This window comes from Alosa pseudoharengus, unplaced genomic scaffold (assembly GCF_046254945.1).
Source record: "Alosa pseudoharengus isolate Yale_2024_CS ecotype anadromous, Long Island Sound unplaced genomic scaffold, YU_APseudo_1.1 YU_APseudo_1.1_scf_5, whole genome shotgun sequence".
NCBI lineage: Eukaryota > Metazoa > Chordata > Actinopteri > Clupeiformes > Clupeidae > Alosa > Alosa pseudoharengus.
This window is the reverse complement of record NW_027468837.1, coordinates 31,023,050-31,040,549: the sequence shown is the minus strand read 5'-3', so window position 1 is coordinate 31,040,549 and position 17,500 is coordinate 31,023,050. Positions and strand designations below refer to the sequence as shown.

General features: G+C 44.7%; 2 protein-coding genes across 3 annotated transcripts in view; one reads left to right on the top strand and one right to left on the bottom strand.

Moving 5' to 3' along the window:
• acap3b (ArfGAP with coiled-coil, ankyrin repeat and PH domains 3b) overlaps positions 1 to 5,165 on the bottom strand; it is an 87,674-nt gene extending 82,509 nt beyond the window's left edge. Inside the window, exon 1 of the mRNA XM_076267373.1 lies at positions 4,988 to 5,165. Within this exon, the coding sequence (XP_076123488.1) occupies positions 4,988 to 5,034 (47 nt within the window). The 5' untranslated portion in view covers positions 5,035 to 5,165. The remainder of the gene's footprint in view (positions 1 to 4,987) is intronic.
• A 2,271-nt stretch (positions 5,166 to 7,436) lies between these two features.
• The window catches only part of pusl1 (pseudouridine synthase like 1), a 27,751-nt gene continuing 17,687 nt past the window's right edge, over positions 7,437 to 17,500 (top strand). For both annotated transcript variants that reach the window (XM_076267776.1, XM_076267775.1), the window contains exons 1-4: positions 7,437 to 7,650; positions 7,750 to 7,939; positions 8,045 to 8,102; positions 12,600 to 12,787. In XM_076267776.1, the coding sequence (XP_076123891.1) occupies positions 7,881 to 7,939; positions 8,045 to 8,102; positions 12,600 to 12,787 (305 nt within the window). In that variant the 5' untranslated portion in view covers positions 7,437 to 7,650; positions 7,750 to 7,880. The remainder of the gene's footprint in view (positions 7,651 to 7,749; positions 7,940 to 8,044; positions 8,103 to 12,599; positions 12,788 to 17,500) is intronic.

Genomic DNA, 17,500 nt, shown 5'->3' with positions numbered 1-17,500 from the left:
GGACTCGGCCCTCTTCCGGCTCTAACCCGGCCCAGAGTGAGCGTCTCTCCCCGGCCTGCGTGACAGACAGGGCTCTGGAGTTCATTCCCGGGGAAGAGGAAGCCTGGAAGTAAATCACCCGCTCTCAGCACTTCCTGTGCCCAGTGACTCTCCGGGCGCCAAGAGGCGGAGTGGACAGGACTGCTGCCAGGAGTGTCCTCCAGTCAGTCCACTCTACCCTGCTCTGCTCACGCACTTACTGATGGGAAAATCAGCTCTGCTTAGAGAGAGGGAGGGAGAGAGAGAGAGAAACAGATACAGAGAAAGGGGGAGAAGAGAGAGGGAGAGAGAGAAAAGAGAGAAAGAGATAGAGAAAAAAAGAGAGAGGAAGAGAGGAAGAGAGAGAGAGAGGGGGGGGAGACAGGAAGAGAGAGAGAGAGAGAGAAAAAGAAGGAGAGAGAAGGAGAGAGGAAGAGAAAGAGGGTCTCTCTCTGGCCAGTCCAGGTCCAGCTCCAGCAAACAATACTCTTGAGGACAGTGTGGACGAACACAAGATGTGGAAAACATACACAGAGGCAAAGGGAGGAACACGAATGGGAAAAAGTGAAGGAAAGAGTGAGAAGGACAATGCAGAAGAGGTGAAAGAGTGAGGAAGGGACAGCACAGAAGAGGTGAAAGATCCAAATTGTTTGGTCCTGATCCAGGTCTGATAGATTAGAGCCAAATCCACTCCTGAGAATAGCTACCATAGGAGGAACAACAGCTACTGTTACAATCTGGACCAGTGCAATAGCCTACAAACACACAATCTGGACTAGTGCAATAGCCTACAAACACACAATATGGACTAGTACAATACCCTATAGCCTACAGTATAGTGGACAAGTGCAATAGCCTATAAACACACAATCTGGACTAGTGCAATAGCCCATAGCCTATATACCCTGTGTCAAGAATAATGAAGAGTAGGAGTGTTTATTTTACAATAATAGTATAACACTCTCATAGGAGAGTTTATTTTAAGATAATACTATAACACTCTCATAGGAGAGTTTATTTCAAGATAATACTACAACACTCTCATAGGAGAGTTTATTTCAAGATAATACTATAACACTCTGATAGGAGAGTTTATTTTAAGATAATACTATAACACTCTCATAGGAGAGTTTATTTCAAGATAATACTATAACACTCTCATAGGAGAGTTTATTTCAAGATAATATAACATGACAAGCTAAATCACATGGCGAAGGTTTGAAACCTCTTAATATTTCCAACCCTGTAATTTAAATTGGGAATGAATGTTATATATGGAAAGAATGTAGGCCTATATGTAATACCTTTTAAAAATATAATCACTGGTTTTGACGTACAGTATGTTCTTATTTCCTGGTGGTCATCATATCAAATAGAAGACCGTAATAAATTAAATATAATGTACTGAATCAGAAATATCAGTCTTGCCAGTGTTGTCAGTGTGTGTGTCTGTGTGTGGCCTGGTCGTATCTCATAGCAACCGGAGCTCCACCAGTTCATCATCAGGAGCCAGAATCCTGAGTGGCAGCAGAGAGAGGAGCCTTCCTGTTTTTAATCCAACCAGTGTGCTGCCTTGTGATGGGGTGAGTTGCGTTGCGTTGCGTTGCGTTGCGTTGCGTTGCGTTGCGTTGCGTTGCGTTGCGTTGCGTTGCGTTGCGTTGCGCTGTGCGCTGAGCTGGAGTGGGACACACTAGGTGTTCCCAAATCCAGGAGAGAGTCCCGGCCGTGCGTGTGGGCATGAATAAAACATCTGAGGCAACAGCGCCGGGCTAACTGGGCCAAACCCTAGTACCAGCTAAGCAGGGCTGGAGTCTCTGAGTGACAGAGAACAGTATATGATGCAGCGCAGAACCTGTTATGAACATGCCAGTGCATGTCTTTGTGCGTGACATAGACTGTCACTATTGCTTTGGTATTGTTTGCTTCTCTCCAGAAACTCCACAACTTCCCCAACCTGGAAATAATCCAACCAGTGGCTTGGTTTGAAATTGACAAAAGGTGTTGAACATGGGTGAAATGACCCTGGTCTGACTGGTTGGGAAGTGGTGTTGATGTGAAAGAGAGTGATCAGTGATGACAGTAAAATGTGCTAGAGAGATCTTGTGTTAGTGTGAGGAGGAGATCTGTTGGGAGTTAAAGCCAGTGATCAGTGATGACAATAACACTCAGGAGTCTCCACAGCATCACAACGACTTGAACACACTCACACAAGGGGACTCTGATGAAGGACACTGGAGCCATGACACACAGGGGTGTGAGTGTGTGTGTGTGTGTGTGTGTGTGTGTGTGTGTGTGTCTAACAATAAGTGTGTGTGTGTGTGTGTGTGTGTGTGATTGTGTGTATGCTTGAGTGAGAGTATACATGAGTGTGTGTGTGTGTGTGTGTGTGTGTGTGTGTGTGTGTGTGTGTGCATGTCCTTCCCACAGTAACTGCAGCACACTGGCGCAGCCTCTGATGCAGTCCCTAGGGGACGGACAGCACTCTCCCCACTGCCTGCACTGCCAAGCCCTCTCAGGGCATCTGCCAGGCCAGGGAGTGCCCGCTGCAGTTGGACATATCACATCGACACATGGCAGTACAGCACAGAGGGCATGGTGCTACCAACAGTCAAAGGAACTGGCCAAACGACCAAGGAATAGCCACATCACATGGGGACACCACAAACTGTAACACAAATGTAAGTCTAACTGTGCACTATATCACTGGATTGAAGTATTAATAGATAACTCAATCTGTGTGAAATGTATCAGTGCACTTTATAAGGTAGAGAGTCAACCCCACAGACCCAGGCCAGACTACAACCACACAGACCCAGGCCAGGCTACAAAGTGAATATAAAAAAACATGTAACACATGCAGGGGGGACCTGCAGTAAGTCATTTAAGGTTGATTCAACTAAATGACCACACCTCATCAAGTGCAGACATCAATTTCTCTTTCCTGACCCTCTGTAAATGGTCGGTCAGATCTAATATACTGAGTGGACCACACCATTCACTGTTATGGGCTAATGAATTCAGGGTCATGGCCTCTATCCACAAAATAAAGCTCTATTCTCAACAAACGCACGAGGACTCAGTGAGTGCTCTAAGTCCTCCATTTTAGACACAACTGATGGGCAGTTGGGACAGCTGAGCCTGAGTGGACAGTTCAGGGCCAGCTTCCCACTGTTGTCTGGGATGTGTGAATACATGTCTGAGTGAATAGATGGCTAAACAAACAAATAAATGCTAACCAAACACAACGGTAAAATTTGACCTAATTGATTAATTCCTATAGGACAGAGTAAGAGAGAACTAACAGAGATCTCCAGTCCACCACACCATTAATGGAGGTGCCTGCTGCAGGCTGGAGGGCTGGGGGAAATTAGACCAATTGCCCCTCAGGGGTCCCATAAAACATGCTGCCGAGTGGATGACGTATTGGCTAAGGGCCATTCTACCTCCCTGAGGACCTATGCTGCCGGCTGGTCAGAGAGCGATTGTTGGCCTTAACCCGTGGTGCCCTGCCCTATAAATGACAGAGCCATTTAGGACTTGCGCTGGTCCACGTAGGTCTCTATTCATGACGCCATGGGGTCGTGTGTTGGTTGGTTGGTTGGTGCGAGATGCATCACCTATTGATAAAGGTGTATTCCAGAGAATTCCCTAATGCGCATTAACGACAGACCGTTTCACAGGTTAACACCCGCTGGTTTTATGACTAAATGGAAGTGGGCCGTGCAATTACATGATCACAACGCAAACACGAGTTTACATGTCACATGACACATCTATAACGCACAGAAGCTATGCTTGCAGCCTAAAATGCCATGTTCACAGCGCAACTGTGCGTTAATGACAAAAGAAAAAGGTAGGCTATGCACCGGGCGTTGCCAACCACCCTAATTCCCAAATCCTAAAATTCACACTTTGAACTCCATTTGGAAATTCTAGATTTATTCAAAATCATCCTGCACTAACGCATGACTTCAGAGCGTAATCCCTGCCATGGCGCGCAGACTGGGAGGATGTCGGGAGAGGGATCAAGACATAATTTAAATCATATTGTGGGGTGACAGAGTGTGCTCCCTCTTGCGCAAATTCATACTGATATCATGTTTAACACGGTCAAACTACGCACGTCTACCACAGATACATGGGCGCCAAACCATGCGCTTTGCAAGGCTCTCTGCAGCCAGATAGGATCCACATGTTGGCATCTTCCCCGGTATCATGGACTGTCAGAGAAACGCCCCCTACCCACCGTGGGCAGCGTGTGGGCCTGGTAGGGTCTACAGATGCGAGGCTCTGATTTCATATGACTATTCTACCCCCGTGTGTCGGACGAATCCATCTAAATCGCGTTGCTCTGATTCCATTTTTGATTATTTTCTAACCACATGATAGAATGTCACGCTTGCTCGCTTTCGCCAAGTGTATGGGCTTAACAGGCTTAATAACCACCACAAATCCAAAATATCCACATGCAGACTCGACGTGACCGTCAAACTAACTGAATCATCAATAGCCTGAATAGTATGCTTTTTCCAGGTTTACGGTTGATGATACACATCCATGCCGCCTCCATGTCGTCTACCAACGACATCCACAAGGACGCTCGAGCGCTCAGCCGGCGTCATTCAACTGGTTTCTCCTTGTAAAGGACACATGCAGAAAGATGCTACTTAATCTTTATAGGAAAGGCCATTAACTTTAGACCATCAACAAAAGTCATTCAACTTCTCTTTCGATTAGGCTACACTGCCCTTACAAACGTGCAATCAACGCGTTAAAAGTAAAATTGGTTGTGGTTTGTCAAAGCTCCCCTAACCCACTAGTGCGAAAAACATTTCATAAAAATAACTTATCTATAACGACTGAAATATGGATGAGACGTTTAGGAAGCAGAGAGGTTTTGACAAAACAGACAGACAGAATTTTCAAATACAGGCTATACATTTGTCCGCATCTGTATTGCTTCACCTACCTGAACCTCGGCGAATCTTTAATACATTCTTCAAAATCCACCGTCATGTTTGATGATTATTCTGTCTGAAGATTTGAGATAGCTTATTTCATGTCCTGCAGCTAGAATCAGAAGCTGTATGAGAAATGAGTGGCTATATCCCTCCAGCAGCGCGGTAGTGGCACGGCTCCTCACCCAGTAAAACAGTGACACTGTGACACAGAATTAAGATCCAGCGCGTTTCAGTTTACTACAGCCGACACTGGGCTCCGGTAAGGGACCGTCAACAAGCTCTGTCTAACATGAATAACGAAACATCACTGACTCCAATGCTGTTGAATATAGCCTGCTGAAGTCAAAGTAGACTTGGCTACAAGTAACGGTGCATAGGCTACTATCATTATCACTTCGAACACTCTGATACAGAAAAGGTGGGAGACATTCATGGAGTTTTCAATAGTGAAAACTTCTTAGTATCACAGATGTTGAAACGGGAGTATCTGATCACATTATTAGGCTATTATTTCTAATCTTTACAGTGCTGTCTGTCTGTCGTTATTGATTGATCTAGGGCATATAATGTAAAGTACATTGAACATTTAGGCCTACCGCAATTATAATGTACAATAAATACATTTTAATTTTAATTTTAATAAAAAATGCATCTACAAAGAAATCATGTTTCCTGGGTCGTAAAAGCATGGTGTTCTCTTCAAAACTTTGAAATGTGTGTGTGTGTGTGTGTGTGTGTGTGTGTGTGTGTGTGTGTGTGTGTGTGTGTGAAACGTCATCAGAAGCGCGGAACATGTGTGACAGGGATAGGACTGGAGATCCTAGAAGAGTGTGAGCTATTGCAAATGTCTTCTCTCTCGGGCATCCTTCATACATCAAGCTGTGGCCAGCCACACACACACACACAAATATACACACAACTATCCCTGATTCATGCATATCTTTGCAGCCTCAGAGTAATGACAACTGTTTAGCCATATGTCAGTCAGGCTGTCTCATGTATTTGGATAGCTGAATCTCTGCCTTTCTGTGTGTGTGTGTGTGTGTGTGTGTGTGTGTGAGAGAGAGAGAGAGAGAGAGAGAGAGAGAGAGAGAGAGTATGTGTTAGCGTTAGTGTGGGAGGAATTTTGAGGGGGGTTTTGAGACGTGTGAGAGTATGTGGGGGGGCTGTGAGAGTGTGTGTGTGTGTGTGTGTATGAGGGGAGCTGTGAGAGTGTGTATCATGAGTGTGTGTGTGTAAGAGAGAGAGTGTATTCTCTTCTCTTCTCAGCCTCACGTTTGAGTTCTCCTGTCCTCATTTCACCTCTCTCCACCGCTCCGTCTGAGCATGCTCAGTGCAGCATCAGAGGCCTGGGCCTCAGCGTCTCCTCACATCAGCACCAAGTATCACGCTCACACTCACACACTCACATGCACCACAACAGAAACCAAAACAGGCCAAGGCTCTTCACAGCAGTAGCAGTGTGTGTGTGTGTGTGTGTGTGTGTGTGTGTCTTTGTCTGTGCACTGCACAGACCTCTGTATCGGTCAAGGTCGCTTGTGTTCTTCAGATAGTTTTGAAGTGTTAAAATAGCTTTTCTAGTTTTATAGTGCCTGCATTGTCTGCTGTGTCCAGATCACTGTGAGTATTTAGATTGCCATGATCACATCAGAAGGAGTTGCTCAACTAAAAGCATGAGAAAGCAAACCACAGGACAAGGGCACCATAATTTACTGTGTTTGGGGAAAGACAGTGACTGGCATTAGATTGGCAATGAATCTGTAAAGGTGTGTGTGTATTTCTCATGTGTTAAATGTGTGTGTGTATTTCTCATGTGTTAAATGTGTGTGTGTGTGTGTGTGTGTGTGTGTGTGTGTGTGTGTGTGTGTGTGTGTGTGTGTGTGTGTGTGTGTGTGTGTGTGTGTGTGTGTGTGTGTGTGTGTGTGCGTGCATGTAGAGGATGTGCCACAGAAGTACAGTATTTCTCATGTGTTAAATGTGTGTGTGTGTATTTCTCATATGTTGTTAAATGTGTGTGTGTGTGTATGTGTGTGTGCAAACAAGCAATCCACAACTTAATGTAGGCTAATTCATGTCATGTCAAAACGTGTAAAGTAGGCTGTTTTAACAGAACTAGAGCTACAATTTTCGTAAGAATATATTTCATGTTTACAGGGCTACCTTGGAAAAGCCATCTCAATGACTCACCTGGTTAAATTAAAGATAAATAAATAAAAAGTTTAAATACTGGCTTCATCACAATGAGATTATTGAAGAATTGTGATATTAGGATATAGCAATTATACCCATGATTTGATTGTCAAAAGAGTAATATGTAATTTAGAGAATAAGCTTAGTAAGGATGGGCTTTTAGCCTAATGACCAGTAAAGGAATTTTCAGACGCTCCCTTTTCAATCTGAAAAAAGAGGCGGAGTTTGTGAAACGTCATCAGAAGCGCGGAACATGTGTGACAGGGAGAAGACTGGAGATCCTGGAAGTGTGTGAGCTATATTGCAAATGTCTTCTCTCTCGGGCATCCTTCATACATAAAGCTGTGGCCAGCCTTCGTGTCGTTGAGAAACACAGTTTTTGAACACCTGCTCTGAGTGATAACAATCCCTGTTGTTTCAATTTGACACCAAGGCAGTGATAGCGAGAGCTTCCGTCGTACAACGAGACTCAGTTTACCTTGTAAGCTAGCCTTGTAGGCCAATAGAGGTTTTTATATTCTGTCAGCATAATATTTATATATTGAATGAAGCGAGTCATACACCTTTGCTCTTATTGCAGATGACTATTGTAACTTCTAAGCCTTGTGGACGTAACAGTGTAGCGCAATGACACCATGCGGACACTGACGACCTCTATGCTGCAGTAACTTCAGAGGGTGGACAGATCTGCCCCCAGGCAAACCAGACACGATGCTTCAAAGCGCCACCCGCTATCTGATCTTTTTTCAATATATTGGGACAAAGTACAGGTAGCTTGCATGTTTGCTGTAGGCTTTATATGATTTCATAACTTTATAAACAACATCAGTTAGGAGTGATTAAAGAGCAGCTGTTTTTTTTTCTTCTACTTACAGTGGCGTAGTGAAAGCTCCACCTCACCAAGCTGTTCTGGGTGTTCAGAATTATTTGGAGGTCAGTTTCTGTATATTACATTAACCTAATAAACTGTTAGTCTGTCTATCATTGTGAAACGTGTGTGTTATGGAGTAAGGATCCAAATTAACTTTCTGTTTTCGATCTGCAAAAGTGTTTGTGTACCAGCTCGGTCTATGGGTGACTGCTTGACTGTGCTGGAAATGACACACTGTTTGGCATGCATGGGGAAAAGGCCTATTTTTGTGGTCATGCCCAGCTATGTGGGCCCTTTACACGAGGAAGCAGACAGTTGCTCTTATGTGGCCTCCAAAGGGCTCAGTGTGCAGAGACTCAGAGGTTCGTCTTAAAGTCGGCATAATTTGGGGGAAGTTTTGTTTGACGTTGTGGGATAAATGTTAGAAAATGTCTAACCACTTTAAAGTAATGGAACAATCCAACTCTGTGACATGGACACAGTGACTCAGTATCCTGAAGAAATACTCAAATGGTATTAGCTGTGTGTGTGTCTGTGTATGTGTGTGTAAGTCTTTTCATCCTGTCATCGTGCTCCAACATGTATTGAGCTTGGGAAACAAAAATGGCTCTGGAACAGACATGAAGGCAAATTGTCTCCACTTAATTTGCATCTGTTGATGCTTGACGTATCCGTGACAACACAGAGACTGGATTGAAGTGGTTTATCTCTGTAGCCTGGTTCTGCTGCACTCATCCGTGTGGGTGGATGCACAGAGCCAGAGGTTGATTCTGTTACCTGCTTCCTGATGTCAGCCGTCACTGGTACAGACGTGGCCCAGCTCTGGCGTGAGGGCCGCCATGGCCTACTGGTTAGGGCTTCGGGCTTGAAACCGAAGGGTTGCCGGTTCGATTCCCGACCAGTAGGAAAAATGTGTGCCGGGGAAGTGGTTGAGCACTGCTCTCCCATGCCTACATCCACGGCTGAAGTGCCCTTGAGCAAGGGACCTAACCCCTCACTGTTCCCCGAGCACTCCTGTAGCAGGCAGCTCACTGCGTCGGGATTAGTGTGTGCTTCACCTCACTGTGTGCTCATTGTGTGCTTCACCTCACTGTGTGTTCACTGTGTGCTCTGTGCGTTCACTAATTCACGGATGGGATAAATGCAGAGATCAAATTCCTTCCTCAAATTCCTATACTTGGCTTATGAACCTGATTTACGTTCCGGTTGATTTGCGCCTGATCAGGGCTGGGCCTGTTCCCAAGTGCGTTATCTGTCATATCTGTGATGCGTCCTCTCTCAGAGTCACACAAACAGGTCTTTTGCATTGGCACCTTTCTCTTTCTCTCTCTCTCTCTCCATGCTCTCTCATTCTCTTCCTTATTTTTTGAACACATATGCTCTCTGTCTCTTTCTCTTACACACACACACACACACAAACACACAAACACACACACAAATATGCACACAAGTATCCCTGATTCATGCATATCTTTGCAGCCTTACAGTATAGAGTAATGACAACTGTTTAGCCATATGTCAGTCAGGCTGTCTCATGTATTCTGATAGCTGAATCTCTGCCTTTCTGTGTGTGTGTGTGTGTGTGTGTACGTGAGTTCAGGCTGACAGCTTTGAGACGTGTGAGAGTATGTGTTAGTGTGGGAGGGAGTGTGAGCGGGGGGGCTGTGAGAGAGAGTGTGTGTGTGTGTGTGAGGGGAGCTGTGAGAGTGTGTATCATGTTTGTGTGTGTGTGAGAGAGTGTATTCTCTTCTCTTCTCAGCCTCACGTTTGAGTTCTCCTGTCCTCAATTCACCTCTCTCCACCGCTCCGTCTGAGCATGCTCAGTGCAGCATCAGAGGCCTGGGCCTCAGCGTCTCCTCACATCAGCACCAAGTATCACGCTCACACTCACACGCTCACACGCACCACAACAGAAACCAAAACAGGCCAAGGCTCTTCACAGCAGTAGCAGTGTGTGTGTGTGTGTGTGTGTGTGTGTCTTAGTCTGTGCACTGCACAGACCTCTGTATCGGTCAAGGTCACTTGTGTTCTTCAGATAGTTTTGAAGTGTTAAAATAGCTTATAATGTTATAGTGCCTGTATTGTCCGCTGTGTCCAGATCTCTGTATTTAGATTACCATGATCACATCGGAAGGAGTTGCTCAACCAAAAGCATGAGAAAGCAAACAAGGGCACCATCATTTACTGTGTTTGGGGAAAGATAGGAAGTGACTGATATTAGACTGGCAATTAATCTCATGTGTTAAATGTGTATGTGTGTGCATGTAGAGGATGTGCCACAGAAGTACAGTATTTCTCATGTGTTAAATGTGTGTGTGTGTATTTCTCATGTGTTAAATGTGTGTGTGTGTATTTCTCATGTGTTAAATGTGTGTGTGTGTGTTTCTCATGTGTTAAATGTGTGTGTGTGTGTGTATTTCTCATGTGTTAAATGTGTGTGTGTGTGTTTCTCATGTGTTAAATGTATGGAGCTGTGGTCCATTCTGCTGGACTCCAGGGAGCCTTTAACATTTGCAAAGTAATGTATACAAGCAGGCAGCCCAGAAAGGCCTGAATCAGTGATCTCTCTCTCTCTCTCTCTCTCTCTCTCTCTCTCTCTCTCTCTCTCTATCTATCTTGAGGCGTTGGACAGGCCGGGGTGTAGAGTTACCTCTGCATGTTCTGGAAATATGTGGAACAAAGACAGAAAACATCTGTTTGGGCCCCAGTCAGAGAGTAGCCAGAACAGCACTCTGCATTTATGTAGTGTGTGTGTGTGGGAGGGGGGTCTCTCATGGATAACACTGAATATTTAAGCAAATGTTTCATTTGATTTCCTCTACCGCTCTAGGGTACGTTTCGCAGAACCATAGTTGCTAACTGAATTAGTAACTTTGTTGGTTACAATGCAATTTCCCATTGCCAACCAACTAAGTTGCTAACATGTTAGCAACTATGTTTTTGGGAAACGCACCCCTGCCTGTCACATACTTGAATAGCTTTAGGGGGTTGTTCTTGTATTTCAAACACAGCCTGTATTAGGCCTGTACATCTATGTTGAGCTTGTATTATCACACCTGGGGTTTTGACTTGTTGACTTTTTTTGTGTCAGGACACAGTGTGAGGACACTAGGATGCTGTGCTGCTAGTATGCAAATAGGCATCATGAGAAGAGGGAATTGGGGCAGAAATAATGTTCATATATTTGCCAGTTTGCTTGCTTTTACAAGTGGCTTGAATCAAAGCCAGCGACTGGGAGTAATATAAAACACTGATGTCCTGTTATTATGTTGACTGATTCTCCATGTCTCTACTCCAGCATGTCTTGCCAATGTATTGAGGTGTTGTCAAGTCAAGTTCATGTATATAGCAGATACACAATCCATTTCAATGTGCTTTACAAAAACAAAAGCAAAGAGGAATAATAGATAAAAGCAGAAGAGGGAAACAAAAGCAAAGATGAATAGTACATAAAAGCGGAAGAGGGAAACAAAAGCAAGGAATAATAGTACATTTTCAGCTACAAGCCTGTTTAGTTAGACCATGTAACTGAGTGATCTTCTCAGCTGTTGCTATATCACTTCCACACTTCTCCTTGGTAGCCATTCCCTTTAGGCCTATACATTACATTGTGTATGTGGACCAATAACACTGAAGAGGTTTGTTGCATGATTTGCTATGTGTAGTGCCTTCCCAAATATTTTATTTGTCTCTTATATATTTCATTCTATATTCATCAATGTTATTATTACTTTCCATTTGTTGTCTTATCCATATTGTATTACATCCTGTGCGTGCACGGTATTGGTCAGCGTTGCTTCCCTGTTCTTGGATGTGCTTTAAAGAGTTTTGCCTTGCCTGTTTGCTCTGCATACCTTGCCTTGCGTTAGATAACCTTGTAGAAGATGGTTCTGTGTTGGTTGCATTGGTAATCTGCATACCCAGCTCTGTAAGAGCTCTAGTCCGCTGGTGTTTATCCTGAGCATACCTGCCATGTTGCCAGTTACGCATGCCAGTTATGTATCCACCTGCTGCCTGTAGCTTTCCTCCAAAACTCCAAAGCTGGCTCAAAGATTATGTTCCGAGGACCCAATTTTCCTGTTGTGTATCAACAACACTCAGTTATAATGTGATGTGTTAATCACAACATTTCTTCTAACAATTTGACAAACTAGGCTATTCAACTAGCCCACTTGCTTATGAGACTCAGTGGCTGTGCAGTGTGCACACGCTTCCTTACTTGGGTTTTGGGTTGCCAGGTTTTATGACAAAAGGGTTGAAATTGAAAGTAAGTCATTGTGTTGGCTATGTGTAGGGTGCATATCATACCCAATTTGGCAACCCGGGAAATGTCAGACTAACAGAAAAAATGAATGGATCCATGATTTAAAAATTAAGTTTGATGGTCATGCCAATTCCGGGAGTTTCCCGGGAGAAATAACAAAACGGGAGGGCGCTGGGAGATAACCTTGAAATACGGGAGAAACTCGGGAAAAACGGGAGTGTTGGCAGGTATGATTGTGAAGGCTGATAGCCTCAAGGGGTCCTGCTGATGTCCGCCATCTCCCTCCTCCTTCCAGGATGCGGTACGGAGCCTGAAGCCGGTTAACGAGGTGGCGGTGTTCATCTCCAGTCGCACAGACACTGGCGTCCACGCCCTTGGTAACTCCGCCCACGTGGACATCCAGCGCAGAGAGGGGAGGAGCCCCTTTAAGGAGGAGGAGCTTGTACATGCCCTTAACCTCTACCTCAAACCACAAAACATCAGGTGAGTCCAGGCCTTCTGTGGATCAGTGGATTCTACGGGTCGTAGTTCATAATTAGTGGTAGCGTAGCGTAGGGTAACATTGCGTAGGGTAGAGTAGATTAGTGTAGTAAAGGGGGTAAGTAGTAATTAGCCTTTTCACTTGTTACAACATTTGCTTCATAAGACAGAGTGTGTTACAATGTTTTTGTTGTGCTATGTAGAGCAGTGGATGTCGTAGCGTCTGAGAAACAGTTGCCCTGGGTTCAAAATTCCAAATACAGCATTTCAAGTCCCTGTCGCCTTGGATAAAAGTGTGTGCAAAATCCCACTCTGTTAAATCCAATTCACTAGACTTTAAGTAAGCAGTTCTTCATGGACCTGTTATAAATACCACAGATCTGGTACTCATTAAGTGAATGTAGAGTGGGAGGATTTGTGGCCTAGTACGGAGTAGACATGTTGTCAGCCTGTACTCCAACATGCTATGACTTCAGGCAGAACAACCATCAGATATATGCCCCAAATCTCCAGGGTAATCTACATGATGTCATCTAAAGTCAGCTGAAAGGCAACTGATGTGCAGTCAGGCCAATGTAGCAGAAGAGAAAACACTGTGCAGCCTACCCGTGTGTGTGTGTGTGTGTGTGTGTGTGTGTGTGTGTGTGTGTGTGTGTGGGTATGTGTATGTTGTGTGTTTGTGTGTGTGTGTTGTGGGATTGTATGCTTTATGTAAATATATGTCAGTCCAGGGCTGCGTGTGTAAATGTGTGGCTATGCACAACTAGCCCCATGTGTTAGCATTATGGGCTCAACACACTTCCCCCTCAGAGCTCACAGAGGTCACACAGGGGAAGAGGAGGTGAGTGTCAGGCTGTCATTACACAGCCTGTGTAGTGTGGGTATGAGAACTTGCATGTAGGTAGACGAACATGCATGGCAGAAGGTGGAGAGTGTGGGTAGGAGAACATGCATGTGGGTAGGAGAACATGTGTGTGGGTAGGAGAACATGTGTGTGGGTAGGAGAACATGCATGTGGGTAGGAGAACATGCATGGCAGAAGGTGGAGAGTGTGGGTAGGAGAACATGCATGTGGGTAGGAGAACATGCGTGTGGGTAGAAGAACATGTGTGGCAAAAGGTGGAGAGTGTGGGAAGGAGAACATGCATGTGGGTAGGAGAACATGTGTGGCAAAAGGTGGAGAGTGTGGGAAGGAGAACATGCATGTTTCTTGAATTTCCCCTGGGGATCAATAAAGTATCTATCTATCTATCTATCTATCTATCTATCTATCTGGGTAGGAGAACATGCATGTGGAGAGTGTGGGTAGGAGAACATGCATGTGGAGAGTGTGGGTAGGAGAACATGCATGTGGAGAGTGTGGGTAGGAGAACATGCATGTGGAGAGTGTGGGTAGGAGAACATGCATGTGGAGAGTGTGGGTAGGAGAACATGCATGTGGAGAGTGTGGGTAGGAGAACATGCATGTGGAGAGTGTGGGTAGGAGAACATGCATGTGGAGAGTGTGGGTAGGAGAACATGCATGTGGAGAGTGTGGGTAGGAGAACATGCATGTGGGTAGGAGAACATGCATGTGGAGAGTGTGGGTAGGAGAACATGCATGGCAGAAGGTGGAGTTGAAGCCATAGGCTGTAGAGGAGTTAATGGCTGATTATGATAAGGAGTACATAAGGTATGTATGGAGTGCATGATTATTATAAGGAGTGATAAGTTTGACATTGTTTCAGTTTAGCTATCAATGTGTACTATTCATTTAACTATTCATATTCCCATTATGCTGTTATTGTAAAAAATGCCAAAATATTGTGATATAGCTTCAAGTCTGCATTTCTCATCCCTGTGGAAAGCACAAATGGTGACTGTGGTCGGTTATGCATGGTTGACCTTGGCATAGTGCTGGGCGGTATACCGGTTCACACCGTATACCGGTGTATATTTTTGTTATGATATGAATTTTTAATATACCGCCATATCGGTGTATTTGATTACACAACGTTTGGAACGCTGCGCCGCGCGACAGTGTTTCAGACGGGACTTTTTTCACACGCACGCATGGTGCGACTGCAAGCGAGGCGTAGTGAGGGTAAACACAAAACACCTTACGTTTTTCCACTGAAGTATGACCCTTAAGGCTTAATTTCTTGTTAGGTAAGGGGTTTATTTAAGGGTGTTGCACATAATACTAATTGTTGAATAATAATTGTTTGTTTTGTTAAGGAAAAATGTTAAGGGATACTGCATTGAAAGGGATTTACCGTCACGAAAATTCAACAATTGTCAACGATTGTTCAACAGCAGTAACTAGCTGGCTAGTAGGCGATGTTGTTAGTTAGCAACCCACCGAACACAGTGAAGTTTAATGATTATACCATTCATCTCACCTTAAGAATATTCGCTGAAATTATCCAGGTAGCAAGTAAAGCATGTCATCAGTGCACCAAAACGAACTTGTTTGTTAATGTTTTGCCTAGCGAACCGAACCGAAGCTCATGGCAGGCTAACAAGACATCCACATGAAGTTAACGTTAGCCTACCACTATAATGTTATGTAAACCACACAATAACAATAAGGCATGTTTCTGATAGGCCTATTTGACAGAGTAAGCATATTAGCAGAGAGGTTTTATTTTCAATTGTATAATTTTCAAAAAAGTATAATTATTGCAAGTTGCACTACTTTTTGTATTGGTTTTATACAAGATGTTTGTGAAATTTGCACAGTAAAAAAATCTGTATTTTGACTTCAATTGTCTTTGCATTCTGATTCCTCACTTCATTAGAATCATGAGTGGGTCTTTGTAAACAGCATCATTTTCTGGGGCCATGCAAACCTGCATTACCATTAGTGTGGAGTTATTCTACAATCTACATCATGACAGGAAAATAGACCATCCTTAGTCAATCTACTGCAGCAATCCCTCTCTCAACCTGTAGAAAATACTGTGAACATCTGATTACCGTGATACATCTAAATACCGTGATATACATTTTTGGTGATACCGCCCAGCACTACCTTGGCAGGATGTGGGTGTCAGACTGAGGTCACCATCTCAGAGGTCACAAGGTCAAGCATCACTGATGTGCTCCTCTCCAGCGCCTTTACCATGAAAAGTCTCTCATGTGCACCAGTGTCCAGAGAGCCGGACATCTTGAGAGGGTTTCTCTTTGATGTACATCTGAACATACGCCTACTCAACAGTACACTGGCATGGTATGTAGTGGCTGATGCAAACCCTATGGGGGAGAGAGAGAGAGAGAGAGAGAGAGAGATGTTGAGGGAGTGTATGGGTGTGAGAGAGAGAGAGAGAGAACTAACATGACCCAGACAAGCCAGAGGATCATCACAAAAGACAAACATCAAAGATCTGCGACCTGATTGCTGACTAGAAAACAAATTAAAAAAATATTTGTTATTGAGCCTAAACTAGATAATTGTTTAGTTGGATTAAGCTGAGCCCACAGAGATGTGCATTTTGCAGGGAGAGAGAATGCACTCCAGGTGTAATGTCTATTTAAACCTCTCAAACGAACGCCTAACATCACAGCGCCTAACATCGCGATGTCACCCTAAGTCTCTCTCTCTTACTTGCTCTCTCTCTCATTTTCTCATATTATCCCTCCTACTCTGTCTCTCTCTCAGTCTCTCTCTCTCTTTTTCTCTAACTCTTTCTCTCTCTTTCTTAACCTCCCTCTCTCTCTCAGTCTTCCTCATCATTTGCTCTGCTCTGCTCTGCTCCCCAGCTCTCACTCTCCCTGCAGCTCAGATCAAAGCGCTTCACTCCTTCACTCACAGTGTCTTTTCTCTCTGTCTGAATCCCAAATTGGCTGCAGAAACGAGGGCAGAGCGCGGAGCGAGAATAGAATAGTGCGTGAGCATCAGAGCTCTTCTGTCGCTGGCGGAGAGGGAAGAGAGAGACGCAGCACTGCTGAGAGTAGCACCCTGAGGTGGGGCGCCCTTTAAACAGTGGACTACCCCTTTAAACAGCGGACTACCCCTTTAAACAGCGGACTACCCGCTTTGGGGCAGCCGTGGCCCGCTGGTTAGCACTCTGGACTTGTAACCGGAGGGTTGCCGGTTCAAGCCCCGACCAGTGGGCCACGGCTGAAGTGCCCTTGAGCAAGACACCTAACCCCTCACTGCTCCCCGAGCACGGCCGTTGTTGCAGGCAGCTCACTGCGCCGGGATTAGTGTGTGCTAACCTCACTGTGTGTTCACTGTGTGCTGTGTGTGTTTCACTAATTCACGGATTGGGATAAATGCAGAGACCAAATTTCCCTCACGGGATCAAAAGAGTATATATACTTATACTCCTTTCGCTCTAATCTCCGTGCAGTCTCCACACTAGATGTGTATAAGTATAAGTATATATACTCTTTTGATCCCTTGAGGGAAATTTGGTCTCTGCATTTATCCCAATCCGTTAATTAGTGAAACACACACAGTGTACACACAGTGAGGTGAAGCACACACTAATCCCGGCGCAGTGAGCTCGGGGTTCGAACCGGCAACCCTCCGGTTACAGGTCCGAAGTGCTAACCAGTAGGACACGGCTGCCCACAAAACAGTGTACAGGGAGACTAACCCAGATCGCAACTCACTGAGGAGCAGAGTTGTTTGTGATCTGTTATTGATCACACATGCACCAGATAAGGGAAAGATCCATGTCAGAAAACAATTTGGATCCAGTGGGATCCAGAGCGACCCAGTGAGCAGTT